The sequence below is a fragment of the Archocentrus centrarchus genome, chromosome 6 (assembly GCF_007364275.1).
Source record: "Archocentrus centrarchus isolate MPI-CPG fArcCen1 chromosome 6, fArcCen1, whole genome shotgun sequence".
In the NCBI taxonomy this organism is placed as follows: Eukaryota; Metazoa; Chordata; class Actinopteri; order Cichliformes; family Cichlidae; genus Archocentrus; species Archocentrus centrarchus.
The window spans coordinates 7,296,003-7,314,081 of NC_044351.1; the positions used below are offsets into that span (position 1 = coordinate 7,296,003).

General features: G+C 39.4%; 1 protein-coding gene and 1 long non-coding RNA gene across 2 annotated transcripts; one reads left to right on the plus strand and one right to left on the minus strand.

The window, feature by feature from the left end:
• Positions 1-1,772: 1,772 nt before the first annotated feature.
• Positions 1,773-3,314, minus strand: LOC115782095 (uncharacterized). Its single transcript, XR_004020116.1, has 3 exons — positions 3,014-3,314; positions 2,450-2,571; positions 1,773-1,911 (listed from the first exon to the last, which is right to left on the minus strand). It is a non-coding gene; the product is annotated as an uncharacterized LOC115782095 (long non-coding RNA).
• Positions 3,164-5,908, plus strand: LOC115782094 (uncharacterized). Its single transcript, XM_030732106.1, has 4 exons — positions 3,164-3,695; positions 3,950-4,054; positions 4,464-4,671; positions 4,814-5,908. The coding sequence occupies exons 1-4, from the start codon at positions 3,523-3,525 to the stop codon at positions 5,276-5,278; spliced, it is 951 nt and encodes a 316-aa protein (XP_030587966.1). The 5' UTR covers positions 3,164-3,522; the 3' UTR covers positions 5,279-5,908.
• Positions 5,909-18,079: the final 12,171 nt, after the last annotated feature.

The window sequence follows — 18,079 nt, forward strand, 5'->3', positions numbered from 1 at the left end:
TTTCTCTGGAGGTGGAGGCCGGGTTGCCTTGTAGGATGAGAGCGGTTTCCGTAGCTGCCTTGTGTGCGCTTCTCAGGTCTACTTTGATGTTGGTGTTTTTTTTCCTAAGTGTTCCGTACATCATCCACAACATCATCCACAACAAGACACTCGCTGCTATCTGTGCTATCATAGTAAAAAAAAAAAAAAAAAAAAAACACCACATGGGACTCTCTGAGGAGCAGCGCGGTGTGCGCACGCACGCACATGCGCACCCATTTGCCCGACGGCGTTCCGAGCTTAAACTCAGAGAGAGAAAAAAATGATTTCATATCAATCCACAAGACTTTTGAAAAAATAACAATATCTATAATTTCAGTTAGTTTTAGTTAGTTTTGTAAACTCACAATTCAGTTTTAGTTAGTTGTCGTTTCTTCCTTTTAATTTTAGTTTTTATTTATTTCAGTTAACGACAATGTTTTTTCAATTTCAGTTTTCGTTATTTCGTTCGTTTTCGTTAACTATAATAACCCTGCTCCTTGCTGTCCGCTACCAAAAGGACTTCAGCAATGACGGCTGTGTAGGCAATAGTGTTTCGATCCACGTTGAGTTTTTCACAACTTCAGTTCAGGCTGTGTGTTTTCTTGAATGTTTTAAGAACAAACATATACCTGTGTTTGACATCTTCTGGGTGTTTCACTGTAAAAGCCAAGAACAAAACAATCACAACACATCCAGAGGCATGAACAAGTAAGTATATATGTGTTGAATTGTTTCCAATATTTACACTCTTAATACCTAAAATGTTAAATCACACAACTGAGCAGTCATACAAGACAGAACTCACTGTGACACATAGCTATATGACTGTGTCAGCAAATCTGACATTTTCTAAAAAAAAATGTAAAAAAAGAATGTTAACTGCTACATAACATACTTCTTTTGCCAAACTGTGACACTTTCTTCTTCTTCTTCTTCTTGGCCTTCTTGCTCTTTTTCCCGTCACTCGGTGAAGAAGACGACTCAGAGTCTGAGGCTGATGAATCTGAGGAACTGGAACTTGAGGGGGAATGATGTTGTTTTGCTGAGAATTGCAAAAAAAAAATAAATAAAAAAATAAAATAAAGTGTACTGTGAAAAAGAGACAAGTGGAGTATACAGTTGTGATCAAAAGTTGTGACAATGGCACAAAGTTTTGTATCCATCTACTTTTACATGTTTATATTAAATTATTTATAAATGTGTCTATGACACAGTGAAAATCTATCACAAACAATTCGTCCGTCCATCCATCCATCCATTCTCTTCCGCTTATCCTTTTCAGGGTCACGGGGGGGCTGGAGCCTCTCCCAGCTGACATAGGGCAAGAGGCAGGGTACACCCTGTACAGGTCGCTAGCCTGTCGCAGGGTCAACACAGAGTGCTAACTCGCAAGCAATTCATATTTTTCAAAAACTGTTACTGGCAAATAAATTTTGCTTTCTTAGTGTTGCAACTGCTGAAGCCTTTGGCCACGACTCTAAAAACAAACCATTTTTTTCATTGACCGGACTGATGGAAGATGACTGACAGTTGAAGTTCTTCAACAGGTTAGATTATAAACTCTAAAAAAATGGATGAGGCTTTAGATTGTAGGTGTCCTCTGTTTTTATATATATATATATATATATATATATATATATATATATATATATATATATATATATATATATATATATATATATATAAGCCATATTGCATTTTTAAATTATCAATCAATCAAAGCAGATCACAATTTCTGTGTTTCACCTGAAGTAGTAGGGATGTTATCCAGTGCTTTTTTCAGCTGTTCTCTGAGGAAATTTCTTTCATCTTCAAGGACAGTAATTTTGTCTCTTAGCTGCTGAATTATTGCTGTAGCAGTTGGAGCCAACGTAGATGGAGTTCCTGGCGCTATAATGGTAAAAAAAATATATATCATCACAAAACAAAAGAAAAAGGACATGTTTAGATACAATGAAAACCAAGGAATCAATTTTGATGTTTTAATTGTATTATACAATGTATGGCAACATTGTTGGGTTTTTTGTTTGAGTTTCTCTTTTCCATAATGTTCTTCTTCTACAACAATTAAATTATTTCGGTGTCTTCACTGTTGTGTTATTAGCAGATTCTAAAATATATGTTACGTTTCAGTCTATGGCTGCCAATAAATACTAACTTTTGCTTCAAACTTTACTTGTGAATACAGTCAAATTCTACAACAGAATGCTTTTTAACATATATGACAGTTTGCGCTTACAAAAATGAGTAATGATAGGTATTTTCCCCCTGTATTTTTGAAGACTTAATAGTGAACTGTAGGAAGTTTGAGAGGAGTATAGAATTAGGGGGTAGTGATTTATAAATACTGGTGCATTAAAGGTGTCATACTGAAAAAGCCTACATGAGTGTAGTCAATTAATGCTTGTGGATAAGATTGTATACTTACTTTCTCCTTTACCCTCTACATTGTCAAGTTGTTCCACCTGTGCAGATCCAGCACTGCCATCAGCACTCACAGATGGATGTACCTGGTTGGCTGTGTTGTACCTTCTTCTTAAAGGCATAGCTCTGAAATGTTAGAATATTGTATTGGAAACATTCAATGGTTTACTGGTAACTTTGGAATATTTAATGGCTATCGTTAATAATGAGCCAGTAATATAGTTAAGCAAATACAAAGTGCAGAATTTAACTTTTTTTTTTTTTTTTTAAATAAGGATACAGGAAATACACCTGACTATAAACCAATAACCCTCTGGGTCTACACATATACACAATGGTCCAATATCAAGTATTTTTTGACAAACCTCAAAACATCAAATATCAGGATCAAAATAAACCACACAGTGATTCAGACTGACACAAACTAGTTCCTTTGTTGTATGTATGTATATATATATATATATATATATATAATAAAATGTGCCAACCCCGAAACATCACAGCATGTTATCAAAAAAAGACAAAAATGTGCATAATTTTCTGTAATATTAAGAATTCATGTTCTTACCTTGCAACCTTACAACAGTAGAAAGTATGGCGATTTTATTCCAAAGACACTCTTGTAATCCAGTGGTTTTTGCCAGCTTGGAACTGTGAGGTACGCCAAAAAAGGAGGCAAAGTGTGGCTGTTGGCGCCAACTTCTTCTTTCTCTCTCCTCCAGAGATAAAAGAAAATGTGCATATTCCCACCAGACCGCAGTCTGCCACCTACTGGCAGCCGGTTCTTTCCAGCAGAGCTTAGTTTGGAGGGGGAAGATTTAAAGTGATGCACAGGCACTCCTACGGCTGTAACGAAAACAGGGTACATTGTCCCACTTAACTGAATCTAAATTGACAATAAATCCAAATAAATTTGCTTTTTGCACTTAAAGAATGAAGTTATTTATTATTTTTTATTTACTTTTCTTACTGCCGTGGAAGCAGAGTGAATGGGGGACCATTAACTGACGGACCAGACAGCTGCTTTACTATCTGGCGCCAGTATGTGATTCATACTCGACTTGCAGTCCATTCAACATGAACACCGCTGAAAAATTATTAAACATAACACAAAGGGGAAATAAGAAGAAGCTTGTACTTATAAAATGGCTTCAAAAACTGAAATTACTCTCAAAAAAGAAGAGATGCTCTCTGTGTGAAAGAAAAATGAAAATGAGAAAAGGTGGCAACACAAGAGATGGATATCGCTGGTAAGTTCTTGATTTCCTATAAATTTCTTAAATTTGACCTATGTCTTCCATATGCCTGAATTACACATTTCTAGGTTAGTTATTTGCATTTGGAGAGTACTTTGAAAGTACTTTAGTAAGACATTTTGTAAAATACCATCAGCTAATCAGCACAGTCACAAAAATTTAAAATATTATTATTGTTGTTTATTGATATTTAATGTATTAATTCATGTATTCATTATGTTTTACCAAATGGCATATTTTGTTCAAAGGGTGTGTCGAAGACATAATAGATTCATGTCCAAATCCATAAGAGATGGGTCTATTTTCTCAGGCTCTCGCTCCTCCTTGACTTCTTGGATGATGTTCATGCATAGGTTTGTTACACAGACATACATATAGTCATGATAAACAGTAAGTACATATGTACTGCATGTAGTAAACTATTTTGACTCATAGCATAATATTAAACACAAACTGTTGTAAAATTAGGTAAATGCAACCTTGAATGAGCAGCAACAACATTTCATTATTTATTTAATAAAAGCTACGCAAAAATGAAGAAGCAGTATATGAAAATTAAGTACTAACTAAGTACACCCCATGATTAAGTAGTGTGTAGAACCACCTTTAGTAATATCCCTTCTATTCTACCACATTATTATTTTATAATAATTTCATACATGTGACATAACAGTAACACCTTTTACATGATTAAGAAGTCAGTAATAAACTGTGTTAATATCACATTAACATTATTCATATAGGTTTACTACATTGCTGCAGGTTTGCACAAGGGCTAAGACTGAGGCAAGTGGACTTAATTGAAGAGGGAGTCTGTGGAAGCAGCCGCACTTTGTCCAAGATGTCCAAGACACTAAGGAGGGTGTGTGTGCAAGCAGTTAAGCACCTGAAGAGGAGGGGGAAAATGAGAATAGGTGGAAGACATGGTTTTGTTGTCATTGATGAGAGCAAGTTTTGTCACAAGAGAAAGGTAAAGATATGAATTTATTTAAGATATTAATTGGTGAATAATGGTGATAGGTACATCTGTATCTATGAAATTGTTGTTCAGACAACTGCAAATAAATCATGCCTTAACACTGTCCTCTTTCCAAAAACTTCTAATTTTTCAGTATGCACGCGGGCGATTTGGTGCTACTTGGCGCAGGAGTGGCTGGGTTTTTGGATTGTTGGAAGTCAATCAACGGAGAAGGAGGCCTGTGTTGAAATTTGTTCGCAGACGAAATTCTGAAAGACTACTTCCTATTATACAGCGATATGTTAGACCTGCAAGTACAATTTTGAGTGACTCTTGGCGTTCCTACTGCAGACTGAGGCAACATGGGTATATACACTACCAAGTCAATCACCAGAGGTTTTTTGTTCACCCTGCTACAGGAGCACATACCCAGCATATAGAAAGGTCCTGGAGAACCTTTAAGCAAGAGGTGTACCGTTTCAGAGGCAACATGACTGAGAAGTCACTGAGAGAGATCCTACATTTTATTGAGTGGAACTACTGGCTGGGTAGACAACACAGAAATGGACCCCTTGGTCGCCTTTTCAAGGATATAAGAGCCATACATCCAGTACAATAACATCACCCCTGTGGCTGGAGCCTTTTTGCATGGAGTTTGTATGTTATCTCCAGATCTGTGTGGGCTCTCTCTGGCTACTCTGGCTTCCTCCCACAGTCATGCATGGGGTTAGATAAATTGGTGATTCTAAATTAGCTCTAGGTCTGACTGTGTAAATTGACCCTAGTTGTAAATGTGAATAGTTCGTCTCGGCATTAGCCCGATGACAGACTGGTGACCTGTCCAATGTGTAGCCCATCTCCCGCAAATGACAGCTGAGACAGGGTCCAGCTCCCCTGGAAAAAATGCATAGATGGATGGCATTTTGTTTTTGTGTATTGGACATTTAAAATATGTATTCCATTGTCATCCAGATATAAAATGTGCTGTGACAGAGGATCTTCTACACTCCTATGCAATTTCAAAAACTATTTTAAATAGACCTCTTAGCTATGCTTAATATTGTGATCCTCAAACAAATACAATGCAGTTATTTTCCAGCGAGCTTTTAATGAGTGTTTTATGCATGTTTATTTTTTTAAATCTAATACTTAATGTTTTTCAAACAGGTAGTTTAGCATTTTCCATGTGTTTCCAGTTCATCATCAGAACTCTTGACTTTTGTTTTATTCAGTGATTAACTTGGCAATAAATACAGTCAGTTTACAAGCCTGATTCTTGCTTATTACACAGAACCTACCACCATTATTTCCAGATAATGCTCACACTTGTTGTAGTTTGCTTTAATAGGTTATTGCATAGAAACAGTCGGTTTTGCATTTTGCAGCCCTGATTCCTGCTTATTACACAGAAACTACCATGAGCATTTCCAGATAATGCTCACACTTGTTGCAGTTTACTTAAATAGGTTATTGCATAGAAACAGTCGGTTTTGCATTTTGCAGCCCTGATTCCTGCTTATTACAAAGAAATTACCATAAATATTTCCATTTAATAAGCCAAAGCATTAAGCATAATATTTAGGCTATTAAGCAAAGCAGAATGCTGAGAACCTAAGGTATAATTAATTCAAGCCTTATAACATGGTAATACCATCCTATTATGTTAAAACATTAGCCAATATTACTTCATAATTTGCGTTTATTACAATTTATTAAAAATTATGAAAAGTTAAATGCATAAACATTACTTCCTTATTGCTATCTCCATACAATATTTTTACCACATTTTTAAGCTACTATTACTAAAGGGTTTAGCCTCATGGGCATATCTCTGTTTCCACAGCATTACCATCAGTTTTGGGGGCCTTACGATCCATTTACATAAATTTCAGTGGAATATTACTCAATTGTAACCGCTGTTGTTACCAGCAGTATTACTTGATATTAGCTGGTAATTACCTTGATAATTGGATGGCAATAACCGTTAAATTTCCTCATTATTACCTTCTGTTTCCAGCTTTTTCGCTGTTGTTACTAGTGGTATTACTTGGATATTAGCTGGTAATTACCTTGGTAATTGGATGATAATGTCCTGTATATTACCCCATTATTACATTTTGTTTCCAGCTTGTTACCCCATTATTACCCCCTTATTACCACATTATTACCGAGCTGTAATAGAAAGTGCTACCATGTTTTTCTTCCAATCAAAAACAAATTTCTCAGGGAAGTAAATGTACATAATATATATATATATATATATATATATATATATATATATATATATATATATATATATATATATATCATGAATATCCCAACAAGAGGAAGCCCTTTGAAAGAATTCTAACATCTCCTGATGTTCTCAGTCTGCTTTACAGAATCTGGACCAGTGGTCTGTAAATGAGTTTGTTATTCCATCCACATATTTATTCACATTTAAAGACATGTCAGCCAGGTCTCCATGCACTGTAACTTTCTTCCTTGAGCTTCTTTGTGGAGCAGCGCATTACTTAATGAAAAAATGATTTAACAGCAAAGAGATAAAAACAGCACTTAAGAGATGTAAATTTACCACAAAAAAACAAAAAAGCGTGAGAGAGATGGATGAAAAGAAATGCAAAGAGAGTAAAATTGATGCGCAGTGAAAATGGCACAAAAGATGGTGACAATAAGACACGAAACACTGTCATTTCAAAGAGACACAAAAGCACTACAAAGACACAAAATGCCCTAAGACAGACACAAAAATGCCATAAAGACATCTCAATACTAAAATCTACTTAAAAGCAAAACACAACTACAGAGAGAGCCATAATGGCCACTGAAAAAAATACACACACAAATTAGACACAAAACTACTTCAAAAGTGACAAAAACCACTACAAAGACCAAAGCTGCCTTCAAATACACACACAAATACACACACACACAGACACACAAATACACACACACATACACACACAAAACTACATTTTTAATCATTGGTTTATGATGCTTTTTGAACCCCCAAGCCATTGCTTATGAATTTCAGGGTCATGGGGGGATGGAGCCGTTCCCAGCTGTCATAACACAAGGGCTGGACACAGGGATACAGAGAACCAGCTAAGCACCCAGGCATAGGGAGAGCACGCCAGCCTCACACAGCACAGAACTGGAACAGCAGGTCCATGACATCACCAGTTAGATTCTCAGGTAGTTTAACAGTCAAACTTAGCTTGTGTCCAAAGAACACCCGAAAAATACAAAAATCCCTGATGCTTTGGACCAGTGGTGGGTCCGTTTTGGCCTGGAACATTTATCATAATAATGTTCTCTGAGCTTTTTTTTTTTCCCCAAACTGACAGCATGAGGTCTTCTGCAGTAAACTGGGCATCTCCCTGCTTATTTCCAAAGTGAAATGTGTGTTTTGTAAGCTAGTCAATATCCTTAGCTAGCTAAGACAAGTAGTTATTGGGGAGGTACTTATGATGTTTTAATTTAAAAAAGAATCAATGCACATGGTGATGAGCACTGCTGCCTCACAGCAAGAAGGTTGTGGGTTCAAATCCACCATCTGTACAGAGTTTGCATGTTCTCCACATGTCTGCGTGGTTCCCTTCAGGTGCTTCAAAGACATGCAATCAGTGGGGTTAGGTTAACTCAGTGGTTCGCAAATATAGGCCTCGTGGCCCAGTGTCCTGCAGGTTTTAGATGTGTCTCTGCTTCAACACACCTGAGTCAAATATAGAAGTCATTAGCAGGACTCTGGAGAACTTGACTGCATACTGAGAAGGTAATTCAGCCATTTGATTCAGGTGTGTTGGATCAGGGACACACCTAAAACCTGCAGGACACTGGGCCACGAGGCCTGGATTTGAGAACCACTGGGTTAACTGCTGACTCTAAATTGCTCATAGGCGTGAATGTGAGTGTGAATGATTGTGTGCCTCTCTGTGTTAGCCTGTACAGGTGTACCCTGTGATAAAATAATTATAGTGGGTGATTTTAACATCCATGTAGATGCTGAAAATGACAGACTCAACACAGTATTTAATTAGGGCCCAAGCAGAACCTGTGGGAAGACCCTTACAAACTGTGCGAAGGCCCCTATTGTATCTGCTTTTGATTTCAGGCAAATGAATTGCTTTTTTGAGGGCGTACATATGTTCAAAAACTCATGAAATTTTGCACGTCTGGTCCGGTGAAAATTTACGTATTTTAATGGTTTCAGACATGGTCCTTTCAAAATGGCTCTACAGTGCCACCTTTAGTTCAATTCTGACTGCTGTGTTTCATGTACATCTATGAAATTTGGTACACATATGTAACATGTCCAGATGAACAAAAGACCATTGGGTCCAATGCCCTAAACCCAACAGGAAGTCCGCCATTTTGAATTAAATGGGTGAAAACTGAGTTTTCGCCAAAGGGCGTGACCCTGGCAGGATGGCGAATTTTCTATGACAAAAATAGCAGTAACTCAAAGCCACATTGCCCAATCTGCACCAAACCACAGTGCTTTGATAAGCTTCCTGTCCTGAACACACTGATATGCGTATAGTCAGTAAAGTTAGAGTGCCACCTAGTGGGAACTGGAAATATCATACAATACCATGTTTTATACATAGCCCCAGAGCTACATTTTATCTATATATCTGAAATTGCGCAGGCTCATGTAACATCTGTGCAAAAAAGTGTCTTGGAGCCATACCTGAAACCCAAAAGAAAGTCAGCCATCTTCAATTTAAGGTGTCATTTTTTTTTTTTTTTTGCCATTTTCAGGCCTCATATTTGAATTAACTCCTCCTAAGGCATTTGATTCAGTGAGACCAAAATCGCTCCAGATCATCTAGACAAGAAGCCCATCAAAAGTGATCCAAGGTTTTATAGAAAATCAATCAGTGTTGCCTAGCAACCCTCTGAATTTGAACTTGTTTCAATTTCAAGCCCCAGAAAATTTCAAAACATGAGGGCTATGCTTTCTCTGTGTATATGAAATTGTGCAGGCTCATTTAATATCTTGAAATGCAGAACAGCTCGACTCGTGCTGGGTGCGAGGGCCCGATCATCGCCACTTGTGGCTTTAATTTTTCTATTTTTCTGCTTTAACTACTACCATCAAACTTCCCTCTCTGAGAATTTTAGCCAGTTGTACTTTGCTCCAAACTTCTTTTTTATTTCTCTGGACAAAGCTTGACTGCTCATTCTTAATTTCCTTTTTGATTTTCATGATTATTTTAAATTCTTCTTTTACCATCTTTTTCTGCAATGCAGTGTTCCCTTTGCCTGAAATGTTCTCCTGTAAAGTACCTTTGCTAGTCTACATCCCAAACAAACTGTCTCCTAGAACCCAGAATATAGTCTTTTTTTATTTTTAAATTTTTTTTGAAAATGTTCAACTCTTGTGCCATTGACCCAGTTGCAAGCCAATCTGAAACAAGGAGCCCCTCCTCCACGCTCTCAATGTTCCTTGACTTTGTGTCTTAAATACAGTCAATTTTTATATTAATTTCAAATCAGTTTTAATGCATTTATAATAAACATCAACATTTTTATCTTTTGTCAAACCATTTTTATGTGTGTTTATATTTATTTAATAAAAATTGGTAACCTTGTCTTCCACCTGTCACTTTACCATTCATTTGTTTCATAAAGAATCTGTTTTTAGTCCATTTTTTCCCCAATCTTCTGTCATCCAATTTTGATGAGTCCATGCAAAACTGAAGATGCAGTTTCCTGCTCTTGGCTGACAGGCATGACACTCATTGTGGTCTTCTGCTTATGTAGACCATCTGCTTCAATGTTCCACGTGTTGTGTATTCAGAAATGATCTTCTGCATACCTTGGATGTGATAAGTGGCTATTTGAGTTACTGTTGCCTTCTTATCAGTTCAAAGCAGTATGGCCATTCTCCTCTGACCTCTGCCATCAATGAGGCATTTACACAAAGCTGTTGCTCACTGGATTATTTTCTCTTTTTCAAACCTTGAATGTATGAGGAAATTCCCAGTAGATGAGCAGTTTTTGAAAAACTCAGAGCAGCCTGACTGGTACCAGCAACCACGCCATGTTCAAAGTTTATTCTCCTTATTCTGGTGCTTAGTGCTCATTTTGAACTTCAGCAAATTGTCTCGACCATGTCTACATGTCTAAATGCATTGAGTAGCTGCCATGTGATTGCCTCATTAGAGGTTTGCATTAATGAACCTAATGAAGTGGCCAGTGAGTGTATTTTGGATGCAAAGAACAAAGTATGTTGTTGTATTTTATCATGCCATTTAGTTATAGCTTTCAGATATATATAGTGTAATCTAGTGATAAAAATGGTCTTTGTTGTAAAAGTTGTGGTGTAAAATCAATTCTAGGACTTGTCACAGCCCCTCCTCTGACCTGCAGGGGCAGTGCCTCCTATAGGGGCGGTGCCTCCTGCAGGCAGAGGTGTGCTTTGAGTAACTGGAGCCACCTGGGCTCAATAATTTAAGCAGAGCTCTACTAACCATTTTCCCCTCTCTGCTCCTCCAGGTAACCTTGGTTTGTCTTAGTTTGGTTTTGGGTTGCAATATTCATCCAGATTTCCACATACATGTCCACTCATACACTGGACATACTGACATCTTCACACCCTATATTTATCTTTCTTTTTGATTTGTATATTTTTCAATAAAGCTAATCTGATTTGGCCTATACCTTTGCCTTCCCTCATTCTTTGTTATGGGCTGTGAGCCAGCCTGTGACAAGTGGGGGCTCGTTAAATGTTTGTTTTTATTGTTGTTACTTTGGTTGTTTGGGTGTTTTGTTAGGTGTTGGTTTTGTTTCCCTGGCTTTTTGTTGGGGGAAGATATATATAGATAGAGATAGAGATAGATAGATCTTTCGATATCTATCTATAGATATATAGGCATAGGCAGACCAGGGTGGTATTCAACATCTTTAAGAAGGGAGACCAGAGGGTGTGCTCCAGGGATCTCACACTTCAAATTTCCCAGTAAGGTCTATGCCAGGGTGGTGGAAAGGAGGGTCTGTCTGTTAGTTGAACCTTGAAGTCAAGAGGAGCAATGTGGTGTGTTGTGTGTGTGTGTTTTTTTTTGGGGGGGGGGGGGGGTTGCCCATCCAATCTGCATGTGTTTTGTGGACTTGGAGAAGGCATTCGACTGCATCCCTCGTAGTATCCTGTGGGAGTATGGGGTGTCTGGCCCATTGTTGTGGGCCATTCAGTCCCTGTACAATTACAGTGAGAGCTTGGTCTGTATTGTGGATGTTGGACTTCAGGACTGTCCTTTGTCACCATTTCTAGGCATAGCCAAGTGGCGGAAGGCTACCGCATTGGTGGCCTCAGAATCTCTGCTTTTGGCGGATGATTCGGGCCTGTTGGGTTCATCAGGTGGTGGCCTCCAGCTTGCAGTGGAAAGGTTCACAGTCAAGTGTGAAGTGACTGGGATGAGAATTAGCGCACCTAAGTCTGAGGCCATGGTCCTCAGCCGGAAAAGGGTGGAGTGCCCACTCCAGCTCAAAGACAAGTTGCTGCACCAGGTAGAGGAGTTTAAGTGTCTCGGGGTCAATAAGATTGCGAATAAAAGCAGCAGAAATGAGCTTCCTCTGAAGTGTGGCTGACCTTAGAGAGGGTGAGGAGTGCAGCCATTTGGGATGGGCTCAAAGTAGAGCCGCTGCTCCTCCACATTGAAAGGAGCCAGTTGAGGTGGTTCGGGCATCTGATTAGGATGCGTCCTGGGCACCTCTTTGAGGTGTTCCAGGCATGTCCTACCAGGAGGCGGCCCCGGGGTAGAACCAGGACACGCTGGAGAGATTATATCTCTCGGCTGGCCTGGGAATGCCTTGGGTTCCCCCCCGGATGAGCTGGTGCAGGTGGCTGGGGAGAGGGAAGTCTGGGCTTCTCTTAGGCCACTGCCCCCACAACCTGGCCCCAGGTAAGTGGAAGAAAATGGATGGATAGCGTTCTTCAGTCATATCAAGGTGTTTTATGTTGTAGGGTAAAGACCCTAGAGTAATAGTTCTAATAATAGTCCTGTCACAAACAGTTGATCAGAGTTACACACCACACCCATAAATTAACACTGATCTAACAGACTTTAATTTGCATGGTTCACTTATTTTACAGAACTGTGCAAAATTCTTGAGCTATGTCTATTATTGAAACATGCAAGCATATGTGGAAATACAGGTTTTATTCTTCAACACAGCATGAACTCTCTTAACCAGCTTTCTGTAATTTGTAGTCTGCAGGAATAGTTCTCCAGGCTTTTTGAAGGGCATTTAGAGCTCTTTTTGGATGCTGGCTTCCTTTGGTTCTGTTCCATCATGCTGATACCACACTGCTTCAATAATAAGGCCTGGGTTCTGGGGAGGCCAATCCATGACTGATGTATTTTATTTTTATCCAAGAGTGCTTTTACTGTGTTTGCAGTGTGTTTGGGATCATTGTCATACTGAAAAATTAAGCTGCTGTTAAAGCTTCCATTTTGTTTTACAGATGGCTGTAGACACTCACTGTTGTACCTCTCTCCTAATCCCCTCCATACATACTGATGACAATTTTGGATTTAAGTTCCCTTAAAAAAATAAAAATCATAGGTCATTGTCAAGTAGCTCAACAAACAACTGGACTGAAAATTATTTATTAAAAAGAAAAGACCTTCATAAAACCTGGAAAGCACAGTAGGTGGAAGTCTGGCTTATTTATGCCTATTTATTAGATTAGATCATTATTTGCTGGGAATAGTTTTTGTGATTTGCAGTGCAAAATGTCTGTAAATTTTCCAAACTGAACTTTAAGTTTTTATATTTCAGCTGGTGAAAATATTTAAGCATGAAAGCTGTCAAAACAAATTGAAACTTTACATCACAGTTTTTGGGAAGTAAGCACCATCTCTTGGTGACACTGAAAAGTTCCTGTTTATAGTGGAAAGTAGATGCGCCCCAGGAGGAGGGGAACTCCCAGCAACTGGGAACTGGCTGACAGCCGGCTGAGAACTCCAATTTTAAATGGCTGTATCTGTACATAGGACTGTTTATTTGCATTTGTGCTAAAGCTCTAAGATTAGAAGCATCCTGTTTCAGAGTCATGCTGAGAAGCTAATTCATGCATTTATTACTTCTAACCTCCACAACTGTAATTCATTATCAGGTTGTTCTAAAAACTCCTTGAAAAACCTTAAGTTGATCCGAAATGCTGCAGTGAGAGTACTGACAAGGACTAGAAAGAGAACATATTTCTGAAAGAAATATTGGCTTCTCTTCATTGGCTCCCTGTTAAATCCAGAATCAAAGTAAAAATCCTTCCCCTCACATACAAGGTCTTGAATAATCAAGCTCCATCTCATCTTAAAGACCTTATAATGCCACATCACCCCAATATAGTACTTTGTTCTCAGAATGCAGACTTACTTGTGGTTCCTAGGGTATTTAACAGTATGCGAATGGGAGGCAAGGCCTCCAGCTTTGAGGTCCTCCTTTTGTGGAACCAGCTTCCAGTTTGTATATGGGTGACAACTTACAGCTTTTCTTTTTGATAAAGCTCATAGTTAGGACTGGATCAGATGACACTGAACCCTCCCTTTAGTTACGCTACAATAAGCCTAGGGGGGCTTCCCATAAGTGTTTCTCATTCACTCACCTCTTTCCCCTCTGTATGTGTTTATATAACACTTTGTATTTGATCATTAGTTAATATCAATATCTGGCTCTTTTCCACAGTGTGTCTTTTGTTCGGTCTCATTCCCTCCCCTCCAACCAGTCATGGCAGATGGCTGCCCCTCCTTGAGCTCGGTTCTGCCAGAGTTTCTTCTTGTTAAAAGGTAGTTCTTCCTTCCCACTGTTCCCAAGTGCTTGCCATAGGCAGTCACCTGATTGTTAGGGTTTTCTCTGTATTATTGTAGGGTTACAATATACAATGTAAAGTGCCTTGAGATGACTGTTGTGATTTGACGCTATACAAATCAAAATGAATTACAGTATTTCAGTCGCTAAAACACTAAACCCCATTCTCTAAATCAGGGATCCTCAAATCCAGGCCCCGAGGTCCGGTATCCTGCGCCTTTTAGATGCGTCTCTGCTTCAACACACCTGAGTCAGATATAGAAGTCATTAGCGGGACTCTGGAGAACTTGACTGCGTACTGAGGAGGTAATTCAGCCATTTGATTCAGGTGTGTTGGATCAGGGACACATCTAAAAGCTGCAGGACACCAGACCTCAAGGCCTGGATTTGAGGATCCCTGCTCTAAATCAGATCCACAGAAGCCTAAACAAATTTCTCAAATCACACATTCTTCTGGCCAAACCACGAACACAGTTCAGGCACTTAGCCTGAACTGTGCAACTCAATTGCTCTCTTTTGCGCAACAGCAAACAGTCACTGAACACATTGTTGCAAAACTGTAAACACTGGCAGGAGAATGCAAACACAACTCCAACACCACTGTCAGCTGTTACACATGGCAATTGAAGACACATTTTTTAAATGATGTGACCAGACCAACTGGGCAGGATAAAAGTCAGTTCAGTGTGCAGGTGGCACATGTGCATCTCTGTATGGACAGACACATGCAGAGAGGCAGAGGAGGAAGAGTGCATGTGAAAGGTAGTGGATGAGGATGATCGAGAAAGCAAACCATGTACTCGTCTGTGGGATGACAAAGGGTCCAACCCAATCTGAGCAGATTCTCTGTGGCAGCATCATCAGAACAGTCACTGTTTGATGCTGTACAACATTTGACACACAGTATGCCACACTGCAAGTACTGTGATGTTCATTACCATGTCCAATGTCCACTGGCAATATACAGTTGTGTTCAAAATAATAGCAGTCTAACATGAGTAACCAGATTAATCATCTTTTTGGTAGAAATCATATTACTACATTGCAAACAATTTACCAGTAGGTGAAGTAGAGTCACGGAAAACCAACAGACCCAACATTCATGATATGTATACTCCTGAGTTTGGGTAATTGAATAATTAATTGAAAGGGATGTGTTCAAAAATAATAGCAGTATAGAGTCCAATCAGTGAGGTTATTTTTTCTGTGAAAAAGCAGGTGTCCCTTATTTAAGGATGAAGCCAACACATGTTGTACATGCATTTCTCAGTGAAAACCTGAGAAAAATGATCTCCAATGCTCTAAAATGGAAAGAAAAGCCAGAGAGAAATGGACTACCATTCAAATGGATCGAAGAATAGCCAGGATGGCAAAGACTCAGCCAGTGATCAGCTCCAGGGTGATCAGAGACAGTCTGATGTTACCGGTGAGTACAATTAGAAGACACCTGTGTGAAGCTAATCTGTCAGCAAGAAGCCCCTATAAAGTCCCGTTGTGGGGGGGGGGGGGCATGTGCTAAGAGGTTACAATTTGCCAAAGAACACACCGACTGACCTGTAGAGAAATGTAGAACATTTTGTGGACTGATGAAATTAAGATTGTTCGTTTTTTGGTCCAAGGGGCCCAGACAGTTTGTCAGATGACCCCCAAGCACTGAATTCAAGCCACAGAATGCTCTGAAGACAGTGAAGCATGGTGGAGCAAGCATCATGATATTCGAATGTTTCTCTTACTATGGTGTCGAGCCTATTTATTGCATAGCAGGGATCATGGATCAGTTTGCATATATCAAAAGCCTTGAAGAGGTCATGTTGCCTTATGCTGCAGAGGAAATACCCTTGAAATGGGTGTTTCAACAAAATGACCACAACCACACCAGTAAGAGAATAGCATCTTGGTTCCGGAGCCAAACCCCCTACCTTAATCCAATAGAAAACTTGTGGGGTGACATCAAAAATGCTGTTATTGAGGCAAAACCAAGAAATGCAGAGAAATTGTGGAAAGTTGTCAAATCATCCTTGGCTGGAATACCTGTTCACAAGTGCCAGAAGTTGGTTGACTCCATGCAACACAGTTGTGAAGCAGTTCTCAAGAACAGGGGTTATACAACTAAGTATTAGTTTAGTGATTCACAGGAATGCTAATTCCTAAAGATTTTTCAGTTCATAAAGTGAACATTTGAGTTTATAAAGAAAAATGCAGACACTATTTTTTTTTTTTTTTTTGGAACAACCCAACATTCATTTTTCTTCATTTCCTGTTAAGTAATTGGAAAAATTATGCATTTTTCTTCCTGTTTTGATTTAGAATATAATGTGCAGTGTTCCCAATGCTTGGAAATAAAAATAACTTAAGGATTACAAGCTTTACTCATGCTTTTAAATGCACTGCTTTTATTTTGAACACAACTGTACATTCATAAGTGCGCTCCCCCTTTCCCAGAATTGAACAACGACCACATGCGTGTGGCAAGAGTGCCCCTTTCACACAACACGTGGAAGTCCCTGGCCAGCGGGCCTGCAGTGTCACCCTCTGTACAGCTATTGGTAACTGGGGGAAAATCCTCCACCGTCATGCTAACCTAGGGCCATATAACACCGAACACCTCCTCACATTCCTGGGTGGTCTACAGGATTGCATTGTTGTGCATGAACAGCTGGATTAGCAGGCAGTGCCTCCTGTATAGATCATAGTTTGGGACAATGAGAAGTTTCACCATGCCGTCCAGATATGTGAGTGGTTCACAAAAAACAGCGCTACATGAACATGTTCCATCCACCTTACAGCCCTTTCCTCAATCCAATAGAGGTTTTTCTTTGCGTGGAGGTGGAAGGTGTTTGACCACCAGTCCTACACCAGGGAGAACATATTGGAGGCAATGGAACATGCATGTGACAGTGTTATTGTAAAGTCCTATCAAGGCTGGATTCAGCACACAAGGGGAGGGGGAGGGGGTTTCCACCCTTGTCCCATTGCCTGTGATGTGGCCAGACCATGCACACAGACATGATGGTGTAGACTGAATCTGTCATACATTAATGTGCTTTCTGTTGTATGTTATTTTTATTTTTATTGTTTTTATTTACGTATTGTTTGTTTATCTACATTCAGCACTGTCATGGCAGTGTTTCACTGTATACACTTGAAATAAACATAGTCTGTTGACTACATGCCCTGGATGCTGTATCTTAAATTATTTGATGTAGTGTGTAACAGATGGTAAAAGAAAGGAGGTGTCCATGATTGAAACTATGGAAGAAGTCATGTCATGACCTGGGCATGTGTGTGACTGCTTCTGCAAGTAGCTCCATCCATCCTCTACTGTTTGTCCAAGTATGTTGCAAGGGCAGCAGTTTACACTCAGATGCCCAGACCCCCCCCCCCCCCCCCCCCTTCCCTTTTCCCTGGCACCTCCTAAGGTATCCCAAAGGAGCAGATAGACATCGCTCCAGTATGACTTGCCCAAGAAAACCTTACCTAGGAGGTAAGCAAGAAGATGACCAAACCACCTCAACTGGCCCCTTTTAATACGCTGGGAGGGGATCAGGTTAGAGCACCTCCTGGATGGCTGAGCTTCTCACTGTATGTCTTAAGTTGAGCTCAG

Coding starts and splice junctions, on each gene's coding strand:
- LOC115782094 (XM_030732106.1), top strand. CDS start 3,523: ATGAACACCGCTGAAAAATTATTAAACATAACACAAAGGGGAAATAAG. Junction 4,055..4,463: donor TGGATGATGTTCATGCATAG/GTTTGTTACACA, acceptor ACATTGCTGCAG/GTTTGCACAAGGGCTAAGAC. Junction 4,672..4,813: donor AGTTTTGTCACAAGAGAAAG/GTAAAGATATGA, acceptor CTAATTTTTCAG/TATGCACGCGGGCGATTTGG.